This window comes from Phascolarctos cinereus, unplaced genomic scaffold (assembly GCF_003287225.1).
Source record: "Phascolarctos cinereus isolate Bilbo 61053 unplaced genomic scaffold, phaCin_HiC Scaffold_726;HRSCAF=1367, whole genome shotgun sequence".
Taxonomy (NCBI): domain Eukaryota; kingdom Metazoa; phylum Chordata; class Mammalia; order Diprotodontia; family Phascolarctidae; genus Phascolarctos; species Phascolarctos cinereus.
Genome location: NW_027556098.1, coordinates 171,026,115 through 171,043,589, shown reverse-complemented (window position 1 = coordinate 171,043,589; position 17,475 = coordinate 171,026,115). Strand labels below are relative to the sequence as shown.

Genomic DNA, 17,475 nt, shown 5'->3' with positions numbered 1-17,475 from the left:
TCCTTTGCGTTATGGAATATAGTATTCCATGCTCTCTGATCTTTTAATGTAGAAGCTTCAAGGTCCTGTGTAATCGTGACTGTAGTTCCATGATATTTAAATTGTTTCTTTCTGGCTGCTTGCAGAATTTTCTCCTTCATCTGGTAATTTTGGAATTTGGCTACAATATTCCTTAGCGTTTTCAGTTTGGGATCTCTTTCAGGAGGTGATTGGTGGATTCTTTTGATGACTATTTTACCTTCTGGTTCTAGGACCTCAGGGCAGTTTTCCTTGATGATTTCCTGAAAGATGCTGTGCAGGCTCTTTTTTCATCATAGATTTCAAGTAGACCAGTAATTTTTAAATTGTCTCTCCTGGATCTATTTTCCAGGTCATTTGTTTTTTCAATGAGATATCTTACGTTTTCTTCTTTTTTTTTCATTCTTTTGTTTCTGTTTGACTGATTCTTGATATCTCATAGAGTCATTGTTTTCCACTTGCCCAATTCTAATTTTTAGCTAATTGTTTCCTTCTGTTAGATTTTGTACCTCCTTTTCCATCTGGCCATTTTACTTTTTAAGGAGTTCTTCTCTTCGGTGAGTTTTTGTGCCTCCTTTTTCATTTGGCCTACTCTGCTTTTTAAGACGTTGATTTCTTCAATGTACTTTTTTTCCATTTCGGTAATTGTATTTTTTAAGGACTTGTTTTATACAGTTTTATCTTTCCTTTTCCAAGCTATTGACTTTTTCTTGCATACCTTTCATTTATTTTTCCAATTTTTCTTCTCCCTTTCTTATTTGACTTCTAAAATCCTTCTTGAGGTCTTTTTTTCTATATTAAGTAATTTATTTTGATTTATCAACAATCACTTCCATATGCTTTTGAGTTTAAAATTTTTCCCTCCCTTTCTCCCCACCACCCTCCCCAAGACGGCGTACAATCTGATAGAGGTTGAGCTCTTCTGAGAAGGCTTTTTGGACTTGATACCAGTTCATATTCCCCTTTGAGGTTTCAATGTGGATTTATTGACAATTGGGCCTTTATCTTCCCTGTCCCCATAATAAGAATCTATGATCATTGTCTGTTTTTGCTTTTTGTTCATGGTGTTTGCCTATTTACTGGCTTTTAAAGTTGAGCTCTCCTGCTGGAGCGCAGGAGACACTTGACCCTTGTGCTGGATGCCTGCAAACTGATCACTGGCTTTGTGTGCTGGGTCCTCAGGTGCTAGCAGCTGAAGACTGTAGGTTTTTGGCAGCTTACCTGGTGCTGAGCTGGGGTCAGCAGCACTGGAGCTCTCGGGGTTGGGGTGAGGAAGATGCCTGCTCACCTGAGCTTCTTTAAAGCACCCAAGTGTTTGGCTGCTGGAGAATGCCATTGCACATGGAGGTTTTCGGAGTTGCTGTTTTGTGGTTCCCCTGCCTGTGCTGAGGCACTTGGGTAGTCATTGCATTGCTGGAACTCTTCCCTTCCTGTACTGCTCCCCCTCCCCCAGAGTAAGAGGGGCCTTTCCTTTTAATCCTCCAAGTTTCCTGGGCCACAAAATTGCTGCACTCCATCTTTCTGCTGGCTCAGCTGTTCTAGAGTTTTTCCTTGGGTGATATTTTCTGGGCTTTCAGATGTCAGTAAGAGAGGGTTAAATTGACTTACTTCTTACTCCAACATCTTGGCTCCCAGAAGTCAGGCTGGCTTTAATTTTTAAAAACCCTAATTAGCATATAAGAAAAAAACTAATCCTTACACAAATGAGTATGTTGTGCCTTAGAAAAAGCTCACAAGTTGTCCTTTCCTCCTGCTACTTCTTGTATTTTCTTCCCTTTCCACCTCATCCTTATTCTTCCATATCCCATATCCTTCTATACTGTCCTATTTCGAGTCTTAATGATTTCCTGAACTGATCTGTTCCCTCCTTTCTGATCTCTTGTCTAGCACCCTAATATAGGTCTTCTTACCTTAACAGTCTCCAGATAGTCCTTTGAAATACAGTTGCACTGGGACAGCTGGGTGGCGCAGTGTATAAAGCACCGGCCTTGAAGTCAGGAGGACCTGAGTTCAAATCCGGCCTCGGACCAAACACTTGACACCTTAATAGCTGTGTGACCCTGGGCAAGTCACTTAACCCCAATTGCCTGAAGAAAAAAAAATACTATAGCATTGCTCTTTCTCTCAAAGCATAGTTTTGGTTACATCCCTTCTCAAAGATCCCCACTTTACTCCTTGCCTGCTGAGTAAAGTTTACATTATTTTGCCTGGCATTCAAGGCCCTCAACAATCAGGCACAATTCATTTTGCTTACTTTTTAACACCTGTCATGAACTCATGTCTAAGTTAAAACAGCTCTTCTTAAATTGTGTGTTGCAACCACACATGGGGTCGCTAAAAATTTAGCAACAGTGAAAGGTGTCTTTTATTCAACAACCAGAAATTAATTAAAAATCAAATTAATTAAAATCAAATATTGAATTAAAATTTAATTAAAAATGAAACACATAATGAATCCAAGGTATTTCTGGCTAAAGTATCATCTCAGAATTTTTTAAACTAGAACTGTGTGTGTGTGTGTGTGTGTGTGTGTACACATATATATCCTTTTACTTTTCAATTTATTTTCCTTTCTTCCTTCTGGAGCAAAATAGAAATGTCTAGTCTTTCTACTTGACAATGCAAAAAAAGTTTGAAGAAAACTCATTTGTCTTATAAGTTTCAGACTAAATATGATTAATTCCTTTTGCTGTCCTTCATATAAAATGGATTGTAGACCTTTTATCATCCTAGTTCCTTGCTAGACTTGTTCCTCTGGTTTATCAGTGTTCAGTGTTTGCTCTCAGAACTTAACAGAATCCTTACAGTTGTAGTCTGAGCAGGGCAGAGTATATCAAATTATTACCTCCTTTGTTCTGGACACTATACTTATTTTGTAAAAAGCATCATACCCTTGGCTCATAGTGAGTTTGCAGTCCACTAAAACCTCTCAATATTTTTAATGGTACTTTCATTTAAGCTTCACCTTCCCTGTCTCTTATACTATTATGCAGGATTTTATGTATATTCTCTTAAGCTTCATCTTTTTGATTTTAACCTATCATTCTGACCTATCAAGATTTTGATTTTATATTCTTTGATCCACTAATTAGCTTTCTTTCTCTTTATGTCTTCATTTAGTAAGGATACCTTCTCTTCATCAAAGTCATTGATAAAAATACTGACCCAAATAGTCAAATAGATAAATGCAGAGCCTTGTGGAGTGGCATTCGAATAGCACTGGATGGTTAAATCAGCTATGGTCGCCCATAATTTCTATCTTGTCCACAGTAGATTCCTTGTTGATCTTAGACTCTTTAACTAAATCTTGTGGGGAAAGAGGAAATAAACAGTTAAATAAACAGTCTAAAGCCCTCAGAAACAAATACCAAATGTCAGTTTTACTTGGCATACAGATCCTTTTACAGCGACCCCTCTCAATTACCACTTAAATCCTACTCCCTTCCTAGTCTGGTTAGGATAGTTTTGTTGTCAGTTATATGTCATTTTCTACTAACCTACAAGGCAACTCTTCACCATCTTAACTATTTATAAAGCGGGAGGGGAGGGGGAGTGAGTTGGAAAGTGAGATACAGATTGGCATGTCTTTAGAATATTTGTGGTTGTTGACCTGGCCTTACTACTGAAATTAAGGGTATGGTTATTTGGTATGTAATACCATTTTACTTTTACCTTACACTTTTACTTTATACTTAACTGAATAATTCACCAGTCTCTCATTTTGTTGTAGTTTTAGCTTTAGAATTATATTCTGCTTTGAATTACTAAGAGAATACACTTTTTATTCTCCCTTAAGTTTAGAATAGCTTTTACAGTTGTAGCATCCAATTCTGAGTATTAGAGAGCATTGTATAATATAAAAAACGTAAGATTTGAAGTGAAAATAACTCAGCCAGAATCCTGGATATGCTCATTAATGCCCATTTGATCTTTGGTAAGTCAGTTTACCTCTGCTCTGCTAAATAAAGGCCCTATCAGCTCTAAAATCATCAGAGTTTTGTTTTATTTTGTTAATTTTTTACTTTGCACAACGTGGTAGGAAGAAGGTAACAAATTAAAAGATGTTGGCAAGTAGAACATCCAGGTTTCCACATCCTATAGGAATTATCATATAGTTTTAATCGGTGTCAAACTCAAATAGAAAGGGATTCACTGCATATTGACTTAACCTCCCCCACCCAACACGCACACAAATTAACAATATGTTATATTGTCTTTTTGTTTATTTTGTTAAACATTTACCAATCATATTTTAATCTGTGTCAGGCAGCAAGATTGACATATGTAGTTTAAATTTAAGTGAGCTTTGAGTTTTTCCCAGATGCATTGGTCTTTTTTCAGTCTTCATCCTTCTTGATCTTTCTTCAGCGCTATTGACTATTCTTTCCTTCTGGATATGATTTCTTCTTGGGGTATTTGTGATAGTGCTTTCTCTTTGTGCTCTTACTTGTCTGACTGCTGCTTCTTAGTCTCTTTTGCTACTTCATCAGTAATATACTCATACACTAATTAAAGGGTAAGGTGTACTTAAGGTTTTGTCCTGAGCCCCCTTCTTTTCCCTTTCTACAACTCTTTAATTTGGTGATTTTTTGGGCTGACGTGGATTTAATTGCCATCTCAGTGCAGATTTTATTGTTCTAATCCCAAATCAACTAAGCTTGTAGTCCTTTTATGTATCTCCATTTCAATAAGCTTAAACAGAACTCCTATTTCCCTCAACCCACCCCTCTCCCTAAATTTTCTAATTCTTTAGTGGCCCAGGTGGAATTAACCTCAGTTTTTCCCAGTCCTTCATCACTATATCTAATCAGTTGCCAGTTCATATCACTAGTATGTCTTTTCTTTACTCACAGAGCTACTATTTTAATTGTAGCCCTCATCATTTCTCACCTGGACTCCTAATTGATCTCCCTACCTCCAGGCTCTCCTGCAGTCCATTTTCCACTTGGTGGAGTGAAGTCGAGCCTAGGCCTGACCCTGTCACTTCTATGCTTAAGAAGCTTTAATACCTGTTCCTTGCTTTTAGAGTAAAATAGAAATGCCTCTGTGTGACAGTTAAAGCCTGTTTCAACCTTCCTTTCTGTCCTTATTATACATCATTCTCCTCATACTCTGAGGTTCAGCCAAATTTTCCTTCTTAATTTTCCTCACCGAGTCCATTCCATCTTTCTCCTGTTACCCTGGGCTTCTGTACTTATCTGTTAAATGAAAAGGCAAGGGGGAGGGGGGAGAGTGGTACTGGAAGAGGGTGTATTAAATGTTCTCTGAGATTCCATCAATGATTAATTCATGATTGAAGACATAAGATCTTTCCTGTCCAACCTCTCCCAATTGTTATCTCCCTTTCCCCTACCCCTCCCAGAACAAACAAAACAAAAAGCAGCTCTTTCATTTATTTTGTTTGTGCCTGCATATATACATGTTGTCTTGAATATAAGCTCCTTGAGGTCTGAGGTTGTTTTATTTGTCTTTGTATCTAGCCCTGGTACCTGGCACATAGTAGGTTCATAATGTTTGTTAACTGACTGAAAATGGTAACAGTTGGCGCTCAGTAAATACTTCTAAATGAATGTCATACATTTAGATGTACCAGTTGGCATGGCATAGTTAATTAAGGTTATGCTATGAAGCATCACAGGGAGACCTTTTTAGACATGCTTTCAGGTAAGCTAAAGTTGTCATTAGATGAGACACCTACACTGACAAACTGCTAAATAAAAATCAGTAAGAACAAGTAGGTCTTTCTGGGTTAGAGATATATTCCAGTATAGCAAAGCAAATCAAAAACTTTGAAGATACCCATATGAAGTAGAGTTGTGGTTATGTGAGGAAGAGCATTGTTTGCTTTGGGTTTGTGTATGCAAAGTCAACTTCTTGAGTCATCAGGTCTTCAGAGTTGAATGGGATCTCAAGTGTCAACACCCTAGCCAGTTGTGACTCCTGTATATAATAGCTTTATAAATGACTGTCTGGTGACCTCCAGTAGTTGAGAAGTCACTCCAAATTGGTGAGTTGTTTATATTGAAGTGAAATTTGCCTCCTTTTCTTTCCATTGTTGACATACATGCATTGTTGGAGGGAATAGCCCGCATTGATCAGTTTTGAAATCCATTTCTCTTCTGTTTTTTCTTTCTTGAGTCTCACGTTGGTGGTCATAGTAACTGTTGGGAGAACAGGTAAAGGAAATGAACATTGTGATTTTTTTAAGACATAAGAAATAGCCACTGTTGCTGAGACCACACAGGATTTTTGTTTTTACAGAATCACTCCCTTATTTTTCTTTTACTCTTACTTGTACAAGGATAGAACTCTATAGAAACTGTTTTACAGTTCCTCTGGGCTACATCTAAAGATTTGAAGTATTTATGGTGGTTATCCTAAGCAACATGAATAGATAATGAAAGTATTCTATTGCCAAATCTACTACTGTTTTTTCTAACTTGCTTGGATTGTCACCTCTCCATCTTGGAATGTTTATCTTCCCCTATACTGTACTTCTTCTCTCAGAAAGAAATATCTGTCCTCCTTTCTGAGGTTAAACTTCAATCGTTCTTTATATTCATTGCCTCTCCTTCATTGTTTCCCTTTCTTCTACCTCTTGATATAGGTGTTCTCCCAGGATTTTATAGATCCTTCATTCTTATTTTTTCTTATTATTTTATTCTTGGCCCTCTTTTCTCCCTCTCCTTCCTTCCCTTCCTCCTCTCTCTTCTCTCTTTCATCTCTTTTGTTTCTCTCCCCCCCTCAGGTGATCTTAGCTGTGCTCAGGGTTTCAATTATTACCTTTATGCAGATGAATCTGAAATACTTGTCTCCATCCTTAGTTCCAAATCCATATTCTCCATGTTTGCTCAACATCTTCCACAAAATCCTTCACCAGCAGTTTTCAGAGTGTTTTCTGTAGACCCCCTGAAAGTCCCCAAGACCCTATTGGAGTTCTACAAGTCAAAACTGTTTTCATTATTAATGCTAAGACGTTAATTGCATATTAAAATGTACTTCTTTTCCAACTACATATCTGTGTAAGAGTGGGTTTTCTTCATTTACTTCAACCAAATTAACATATTGCCGCAGATTAAATGCAAAAGTAGGTATGAGAATCTTAGCTGTCTTCTGTTAAGCCATATATCAAAGAGATTGGCAAAAACATAAAACGCTGTTACTCTTCTCACTACATTTTGTTTGAAAAGGTTATTTTTCATAAAAAATGGAATTGTTCTTTTTAATAATTTAAACTTTTTAAAGTTTTATCACTTTAAATTTCTAATTCAGTAAATAGTAATAGATATAACTCAAATAAACAAAAAACTCTTTGGAGTCCTGAATTTTTAAGATTGTAAAGAGGTACTGAGTCCAAAAAATTGAGGACCTTTTCAGCCAATAAGCATTTAATAGGCACTTGTTATGTGTCAGGCCCAATGCTGAGCACTAGTGATGGAAAGAAAGTCTTCAAGATTAAGTCTTCAAGGACTTAATCTAATGGGGGAGGCAACATGCAAACAAACAACATGCAAGATAAATCTGAAGCTGAGATAAGGCACTAGAATTGAAAGGTATTAGGAAAGACTTCTTGTACATGGTGGGTTTTAGCTAGGAATTGAAGTCAGGGAAGCTAGGAGGCAAAGATAAGGAGCAAGAGCACTCCAGGCATGGGAGATAGCCAAAGAAAATGCATGGAGCTGAGAAATGAAATTTCTTTTTCTAGGAATAGCAAAGAGGTCTGTGTCACTGTATTGAAGAGTACATAGAGGGGATTGGGAAAGTTATAAAGACATTGGAAAGATAGTAGTAGAGAGGCTAGGTTGTGAAGGACTTTGAACAGCATGTAGAGTATTTTATATTTGATCCTAGAAGCAGTAGGGAGCCACTGGAATTTATCGAGTAGGGAGATGATATGGTCATCTTTAGGAAAATTGCTTTGGTGGCCAAATCGAGATTGTGTAACATAAATTTGTGGTGGACCCAGTCAGAAAAGTTTCATGATTTTCTTCACCATCCTTCAACAACATGGTGGGAGTGAGCCAACAGTGAGACTTGGCAAGGCACAACTGGATGAGGACGATGTAGAGTTGACCTCATTCACCAAGAGGTTAATATGGGAGAAGGGAGGAGAGAATGGCTAATAGAGCGATGATGGTCTCAGAACTACAAGGGTCTGAGGAATTGGAGGACATGATATAAGTGAAGAGTATGGTTTGATATGGGAAGACAGAGGGAGAGGTGGAAAACCAAGAGGTTTTGATCAGATAAGGAAATTTCAGAGCCCTTGAACATGAAGGATGTGTGTTTATGGTTAGTAGCAAGATCAAGAGTATGACCATCTTTTTGTGTATGGTTGAGGTGGGATGGAGGGTTAGGTCACAGAAAATGAATAAATTGAGGAACTGAGTGGTAAGGGCATTTCAGAGATAGTATGTATGTTGAAGGGTCTGTTCCTCTTCTGCCTCCCCAGTATGAAAGCATGAGTTGGGCAGGCAGAGAAAGATTCTGAGCCATATACTGAACTTATTGAGGAAGGAAAGAGAGTGACCTGGAAGTAGGTAGACAACAGCTACCCAGAGTTTTGATAGGGGTGGAAAAGGTGGATTGTATGGACCTCAAAGGAGAAGAGGAGACAGAGTGAAGGTAGTAGGAGGAGAACCAGAAAGTGGCCATTGGAAGCAAGGAATATTCCAACACCTCCACCTCAGTCAGTAAACTAAGGGGAATGAATGAGGGAGCGAATGAATAAATAAAGTTGCAGCCAGTGCTGGAAGGTGTGGCTAGAAAGGCTGTGTCTTTGAGGGAGCCAGGTCTCAGAACCAGAAGAGGAAAGAATAGAAAAGAAAAAGATTTAAAGTAAAGGCAGGTTTGTTGTCTGTGGAGCAGGCATTCCAAGGGGTACAGTGGAAGGACTGGGGAGCATTTGGTTGGATTTTGGGTAGGAGGGTTAATGGGGAGTCGGTGTTGGATGATGATCTCCTCCAGGACTTCAAAATCACAGGCAAGTGAAGTATGTGGCCAGGTAGGTGTGTGTGTTAATCATTAAATGAAAGGCACCTTTTCTCTTCCCAGTGGAGGCTGGGAAGCAAGCATGGCACCAGATGGAAGGTGTACAGTCTTAAGGAAAGCTCCCCTACCCACAGTTCCTCCTATCATCTTCCCTCTGGAGGCTTCTCCTTGTATTCCTTCTGGAGGCTGGAGAACAGTTATGACAAATGTGCAGCCACATGGAAAGCACCCTCTTTTCTTCCTCTCCCTACAGGAAGTGTAGGACCACCACAGATTGAGAGCCTGCCTCATTGCTTCTTTTCCTTCTGGAGGCTGGAGATGGGACAGACAACCACACAGCCACAGAGACAGGTACTTCCCAAGGCCACAGAGGGTTGTGCTAGTGAAGGAGAAGGACTGCCAGGTACTACCAGGCTGGAAGGAACCAACTTAGCTAAGTACGGAAGGCATAGTCACTAGTATGCTTGGCAGTTGGTGATGAATTCTTTGACTATGACAACTCAAAAGTCAATGAAAATGCAAAGTTATCCTCAGTCCTATGCTTTTCCTCCTAAGTGACGTGGGGCAAAGTATCAGAGAAGGGGAACAAGTTTGCTAAGAATCATAGGGTTTGTAGTTAGTCTAGTAATAGTACCTTAACTCCTGAACTCTTAAGTTTGAGGTCCTTCCCCACTAAATGATATCAGTATTGACATTTATGCTATGAGGTGCAGCTAAGTGAAAGAATAGACCTGCTGATTTTTCTTTGTAGAGGTAAATTAAGGAGATGGTGAAGTCGGTTTTATTGTCCATTCAAAGACAACAAGAAATATCATATCATAGGACATTTAGTCATGTCATATTGCACTGCTCATCATAAGCATTTAATTAAAAGGCCACCATGAAAATAATTTCAGGTTACATATCTAAATCTCTTATCAAGGATAAAAAGGAAGACTAATGCTGCAAAAAACTCAGTCTCAAAATGAAATCAGCTTATACTTCAGTAGTAATTTGTTGCAAAAGGTGAAATCATACATTGGCAAATATGGTTCAGGAAAACATGGTTTGAGAGGCCAATGGCTCATAGATCCAGAAAGCTTCATGCCCATGTATCATTAATATTTTCTTCCAGAAAAGAATTGGGAAGCACTTATGGCAAGTACCAAATGCCAAAAAATGAAATGTATTTTTTGTCAGTAAACAAATGAATATTAAATTGGGAATATATCAGCTTGTTACAGGAAAGATCAAAAATAATATAAAGTTCAGTGAAATTTTAAAATGAGAAAAAGATGTGTGACATATCATTACAACAACTTCAAACTAACCTGTTTAAATGAGATATTGACAGAAAATAAGAGATAGATGGAAATTTGAACATCAACACAAATTATAACTATTTCCATAAGATGTTGTAAAAGTAAAAAATTTACCAATACAGATTTAGAATATGAACTTCATAACATCATAAGACCTTACAAAGAAAGATGGTGAAAAATTATGAGCCTTATTTTCTTATAAAACAATGAGAAGTAGTGGAAGGAAAAAAAATGAAGTCTTAAAAAGCTTGGTGAGAGACCCACTTAAACGGTCATACCAAGGGCATGAAGTATGTAAGAAAAAGAAAAACCTAAGGTAAAAAGTAGAAAAGATGTGTAAAGATTTTTTTAAAAATGTTCTTTTCACATAAAGTTGGAAAAGCATCAGTTGCTCATGGGTAGGCTGAGCTAATATAATAAAAATGACAATTCTACCTAAGCTAATTTACTTATTACCAATCAAACTACAAAAATTATTTTATAGAGCTAGAAAAAATAATAACAGGATTCATTTGGAATAGCAGAAGGTCCAGAATATCAAAGGAACTAATGAAAAGAAATGCAGGGGAAGGTGGCCTAGCCATTCCAGATCTTAAATTGTATTATAAAGCAGCGATCATCAAAACTACTTGATCCTGGCTAAGAAATAGAGAAGTGGATCAGTGGAATAGGTTAGACACAGTAGTCAGTGACTATAGTAATCTATTATTTGATAAATCCAAAGACCCCAGCTTCTGGGATAAGAACTCACTATTTGACAAAAACTGCTGGGAAAACTGGAAAAGAGTATGGCAGAAACTAGGCATAGATGCAAATCCCACACCATATACTAAAATAATGTCAAAATGGGTTCATGATTTAGCTGTAAAGGCTGATAATATAAGCAAACTGGGAGAGCAAGGAATAGTTTACATGTCAGATTTTATGGAGAAGAATTTATGACCAAACAGGAGATAGAAAACATTATGAAGTGCTAAATGGATAATTTTGATTACATTAAATTGAAAGGTTTTTGCACAGAGCCAATGCAACCAAGATTAGGGGGGAAGCAGAAAGCTGGGAAAGAATTTTTACAACCAGTGTCTCTGATAATGGCCTCATTTCTAAAATATATAGAGAATTAAGTTAAATTTATAAGACTACAAGTCATTCCCCAATTGATAAATGGTCAGAGGATATGAACAGGCAGTTCTCAGATGAAGAAATTAAAGCCATCTGTAGTCATAGGAAAATATGTTCTAAATCACTGTTGATTAGAGAAATGCAAATTAAAACAACTTGGAGGTACCACATCACACCTCTCAGATTGGCCAACATGACAAAACAGGACAAAGATAAATTTGGAGATGTGGGAAAATTGGAACACTAATGCATTGTTGGTGGAGTTGTGAAATGATCTGACCATTTTGGAGAGCAATTTGGAACTATGCCCAAAGGGCTATAAAAATGTGCATACCCTTTGAGCCAGCAATAGCACTTCTATGGCTGTATCCCAGAGAGATCATACAAATGAGAAAAGGACCCACATGTACAAAAATATTTTTCACATCCCTGTTTGTGGTGGCAAAGAATTGGAAATTGAAGGGATGCCCATCAGTTGGAGAATGGCTGAGCAAGTTATGATATATAAATGTAATGGAATACTATTGTGCTATAAGAATGATGAGCAAGCATACTTCAGAAAAGCCTGGAAAGATTTGTATGGACTGATGCTGAGTGAAGTGAGCAGAACCAGGAGAACACTGTACACTGTAACAACCATGTTGTGTGATGACTAACAACGATAGAGTTAGCCCTTCTCAGCAATGCAAGGATCTAAGACATCTCCGAAAGTCTCATGATGGAAAATGCTATCCACACCCAAAGAAAGAACTATGGAGTTTGAATATAGATCTAAGCATACTGTTTGCTATTTTTTCCTTCTGTTTTGTTTTCTCTTTCTGGTGGTTCCTCTCGTTGGTTCTAATTCTTCCTTAGAGCACGACTAATGTGAAAATATCTTTTAATTAGGAATGTATATGTATAGCCTATATCAGATTGTGAGCTGTATTGGGGAGGGGGAGAAAAATTTAAAACTCAAAACCTTTGGAAGTGATTGTTGATAAATCAAAATAAACTAATAAAAAAAATTTAAGAAAAGGAACAGGGACACATAGAGAAGCTTTCACCAAACAGAGTTCCAGCCTTCACATGGTGTCCATAGGACACCAAAAAGAAGAGGGAAAATGCTTGTTTCCTTGAGTTTGGCTCCATTAAAAAATATAAAAAGTTTATCAGGATTCATTTCAAAGCAAAAAAATATATATATTTTTCTCTTATCAAGGCCAACTAAGTTACTGCATTTGGGTGATCCAGCAAAGTTGACTGAGGAGTTGTCATACAGACAAGAAAATCAAGAGAACATTGTCATAAAAACCGAAAGAGGAAAGAGAATCTATGAAAAGAGAGATGGTCCAGATGTCACATACTGCAGAGAGGTTAAAAAAAAATGAGAAATGAGGAAGGGCTACAATAATCTTGTCAGCTTAGGGAGAGTGATTTCAGTTGAATGATGACATCAGAAGCCAAATTGCAAGGATTTGAAGAAGAAAGTGAAATCAGGGAAATCGAGATGAGACTAGATAGTCTTTTCTAGGAATTTGGCTGAAAAAAGGGAAGAGATACAGGACAATAGCATGACAGTACCCATGGGTTTTGTTAAGGATAGAGGAGACTGATGTTTGTAGGCAACAGAGAAGTAGACAAGCAGTAGTAGGGTGAGATTGTAAGGGCACTCTGCTGAAAAGTAGAAGAGGATGGCGGGAAATGGTGGAGGCAGGAGGGGAAGGTATCAACCAACCAAAAACCAAGCCATTTAAACAAAAACTTGAGCAAGTTAACTTGACTCATGAACTCTTGTAGCACTCCAGAACTGGTGAAATTTCCTCACATTTTGTTTTGATTTATAGTTTTTGTGTAGCTTATCTTCACTAATCAATTTGAAGTTTCGTAAGGGCAGGAATTATTTCATTTTTATAGGCTTCATGACCCTTCAGCATAGCACCTTTATATGGATGTTCAGTAAAAACTTGTCAAATAAGTGAGTTCTTTCATGCATAAAACTCATAGGAGAGAAACCAAGTTCATGTCCACGAATATGACGTTGAAGTTACTTTGAGGGAATTTTGAACCTAGAAACAAAATCTTTGCTTACTCGTCTTCTCTTTTTTCTTCTTCCCTCTCCTCCCTCCACAGCCCTTGGGTAAAATGTTCTCATGCTTTAGAAAAACATATAATTATCTCTATAAGTGGTTCAAGACTTCATAAGCAACTTGGGTTTTTTAGTCACCTTTTAAAAAATAAATGAAATCACCTAGAGTTTTAAAGGGAATGAAAACTGAAAGTACCTCTCCTAGCCAGTAATTTTTAATCTTTCACCAGGACCCAGGCTCCAAAATATGGCTGATGCTTATTGTTATCACCAAAGTTCCCACACTAAGTAATATGTTTTTTCTAATTCCCATTTTTTTTCTTAGATGCTTGCTTTAAGTCACATAACATCATCTCGCCCATTTATTATTCCAACAGACCTGGTAGAGGCAAACCATTTGTGTAGTATGGACTCTAAAGCAAATATTGTACATGGTAAGATAGTTACCTTTTTTGTGTTTGTAATATGAAATTTTATTTCAGTTTATAAACTTAGTGGTCTAGATGACATCAAAGTGAAGGCCTCTTTAATGAAAGCAATTTTAAACTTGTTTTACTTAGTATATTTGTAAAGAAATGAGTAGGGTTGGTTTTCTTGTAGAAATCAGTTTTACAACATTAGTCAATGGAAAATGCACTGGATCTGGAGCAGGAAGACCTGGTATCAAACCAGATACCACCTCTGAATGCTTATCTGTGTGACCTTTGGTGCAGGTACTTTCATCTTTCTCATCTGTAAAAGGAGGCTGGACTAAATGGCCTGGAAGGTCCCTTCCAGCTCTACATCTGTTATCCATTAGTTATACCTTTTATATAAATTTGTACAGTAATAAATAGCATAGTGCTTATTTCTGTCTACTAAACATACTTTAATAATATGTAAGATTAACTAGTGGTACTTAAATTTTGGAGAAGGAAAGGGTAAACACCACTGTGGTATCTTTGCCAAGAAAACCCCATTGAGAGTATTGGAATGCTATGGTCCATGGAGTCATGAAGAGCTGGACACAACTGAATAACAATTTAAATTTTACTTCTTTCTCATTTCAGGTCTTTCAGTGTTAGAAGTCTGTCTTCTTATAGCAATGAAACATTTAAATGACATTTATCAGGATGAACCTTTTAACTTTCAAATGGTCTATAATGGTAAGATATTTTGATAATTTTGTAACGACTTGTCAGTTTTTTGTATCCCAAGCATACCAAATAATGCCATTTATTTTAATGCAGAATTTCAGAAGTTTATCCAAAGGAAGGCCCATTCAGTTTATAATTTTGAAAAACCTGTTGTTATGAAGGTAAGATTTGGTTTTGTGCAATTTTCTACATTTTTTTCCCTTACATAATGTGCCAAGAGACAGCTCTTTCACATGAGGTTTGTTGAAGAAGTAAAAATCCTTTGCATGAAATTATCACAGGAAATGTTATCTTTTAGACAAGAAAAAGTGAGAATACTGTATAGCCATGTAAATCTAGTTTTCTTTTGTGGAGGTATGCTGCCCTCTACTGTCTAATTATAGGAACATACAGTCATGGAATTAGAAGTTTAGTCAGTCTGTTGTATAAACAAACTACCATGCCTCTTCACCTCCAATCCAAGTCCCAGTTTTGTCACTTTCAACAGCTAATTTAAGAAGCCAGTGATTTTAGGAAAGGAAATTCATTAAGATGTACCATTCACATACTTGAAATATTATGGGCTAGAAAGGACCTTATAGATCATCTAGTTCCACCTCATCCTGTTAGACTAATAGAACTGGAGCCCAGAAAAGTTGTGACTTGCTCAAAATCAGATCGTAAAAGGTTTTCTGATAATTAAGATTTCCTACTCACGGAAAACAGGGCATATAGATATTAAATCTGATAGCTTAGGTTGAAAGCTTTTGGGTTGTTTTGTCTCTCCCTGGGCCAGCAGTGTAGTAGATCTCTGAGAGAGCAGCATTGCAAAGTGGAGTTACAGGTAAATTGAGTTTCACGTAGAAGACTATAAATGTGACAGTGAGGTTCAAGGTGGCAAATGCTCTAAGTCACTTCTAATAACAGTTTTTAGATTAGGCCACCAAGTAGAATGTGTTAGTAACCTTGTTATCCTAGTAACATTGCTTTAAAGCAGTGTGTACAGAGTGCATCTGCCCCCCAAATCTGCTAAGTTAAAAGCCATAAGGGTTGAGAGAAGAGCAGGGGAGTGTTAGTACATATAGAACCCTTTAGCGTTGGCCTCTTTTTTAGGCAGTGAACCAGTTTGTTCAATACCAGAATACTTTAACCACCCTAAAATATTTTGTAGGCTTAATTTTTTTTCCCAGTCTGTGTGATATATAGAGGAGTTCTAAGAATAGAGAGGTTTCAATAGGTAAATGTACCAACATTTTATGAAAATAAGACCTATCCTTACTTCCAGTAACATTAGGAAGAGAGCATTGCTACTCCTATGTCCAAAACATTCTCAACTCTTCTCTGAGGAATATCTAAACCCCTCTAATTATTCAAATATTAAATTGTTAAAGAAGTTATATATTGCTTATATATGTACATTTGCATCCTTCCATAGTCTGTAAACTTTTTGAGGCAGATACTTTAAAGTATTTTGGCTTTGTATCTCCAGAGTGTCACACATTGCTTACATATAGTAGCTGCTTAATAAATGCTTACTGATGGATTACAAGCACAAAATATGAAAGAGTTCCAGGGTATGAGATTGTAAGAAATACAATCTAAAATGTTTTTATGCAGAATAACAAGTGTTTCAAAAGACCAAAATAGGTATCTGAGACTCTTGAGGCAGAAGTTTGAAATTAGGCAAAATTAGAGGGAGTAGCAACCTTAAGCAGAAAAGCAAGTACTTTTCTTGGTTTGAGGCCAAGTTCCTTCAGTTCCCTTCCAGCTCACCCCCCTGGCAAGGCTTGGGGAGCTTGTTTGGAGGAGATAAAGAAGCATCCCTTCCAGTCCTTCACTCAGTAAAATATTCTTTTCCACAGGAACTATAGAACAGGCCTGGTAGCCTACCAGTCTCCACTTCCTCCTCACCCTCCACTCCTCCAAAAAAAGCCAAAAAACTGAAACCAATAAAACTCCTTGCCAATACCCAGAATCCCTTTAACACTTATTCTACAGTTAAAGATGAAACATTTTAGTGTAAATAAGTTTAAGTAAATGTAATTTATTGGATATTAATGACTAATCCTTTCCTCTTTGATAAGAGGTAAAAAAATGAGATTTTTGTCATGCAGCTACTTCATTCCAGGGATATTCTTGAGTCCAAGTGTCAAGCAAATTGTATTACCCACCCAACCAGAAAATATCAGTAGTCAGAGGCTTAACTTTGATTTTTTTTTCTGGTTTGTTTCCTAACTTGAAATGTTTCTCTTCCTTTAGGCATTTGAACACTTACAGCAACTAGAATTAGTAAAAGCATGGAGAGAACATCAGTAAATACACAGAGAGAATACCAACTGGTGAAATTGCTTTTGGACAATAATCAAATTATGGACGCTCTACAAAAGTACCCAAATTGCCCTACAGATGTTAGGCAGTGGGCAGCATCGTCACTGAGCTGGTTGTAATTTGACCAGCAGTTTAGGTTTCTCACTAAATCATGTCCCCTTTAAAGCAGAGAGAGGTCCTAGGATTGTAAAAGTTAGCATTATGACTTGTAAAATGTCATGTATGATAGGGCATTTTCTGTAAGATGTGTTATGTAGTCTTTAGCAAGCCTTTCCTTAAAACTTAAAAAATAATAGAAACTTGTATTGCTGCTTAAATATTTACGGATGAGTTGATAAGTCACCTTTATGCATCTGACTTACTGAACTGTTAAAACAATTTTGGATTTTGTTGTCTGCTATGTATGATTTCTGTTATATTTAGATTTCAAAATTTATAATTCTTTTTGGCTTGGTGTATATTTATATACATTTGAGGAACATGTTTTTATTTAAAACATTAGAGAAGAATAAAATTTGATCATCTTATTAAA

At 37.0% G+C, this 17,475-nt stretch overlaps 1 protein-coding gene across 1 annotated transcript in view; it reads left to right on the top strand.

Annotated features, from left to right (window-relative positions):
- ORC4 (origin recognition complex subunit 4) overlaps positions 1-17,475 on the top strand; it is a 115,302-nt gene extending 97,827 nt beyond the window's left edge. Inside the window, 5 exon segments of the mRNA XM_020984740.2 lie at positions 13,826-13,934; positions 14,550-14,645; positions 14,730-14,797; positions 16,875-16,908; positions 16,911-17,475. Coding sequence (XP_020840399.1) covers positions 13,826-13,934; positions 14,550-14,645; positions 14,730-14,797; positions 16,875-16,908; positions 16,911-17,062 — 459 coding nt within the window. The 3' untranslated portion in view covers positions 17,063-17,475.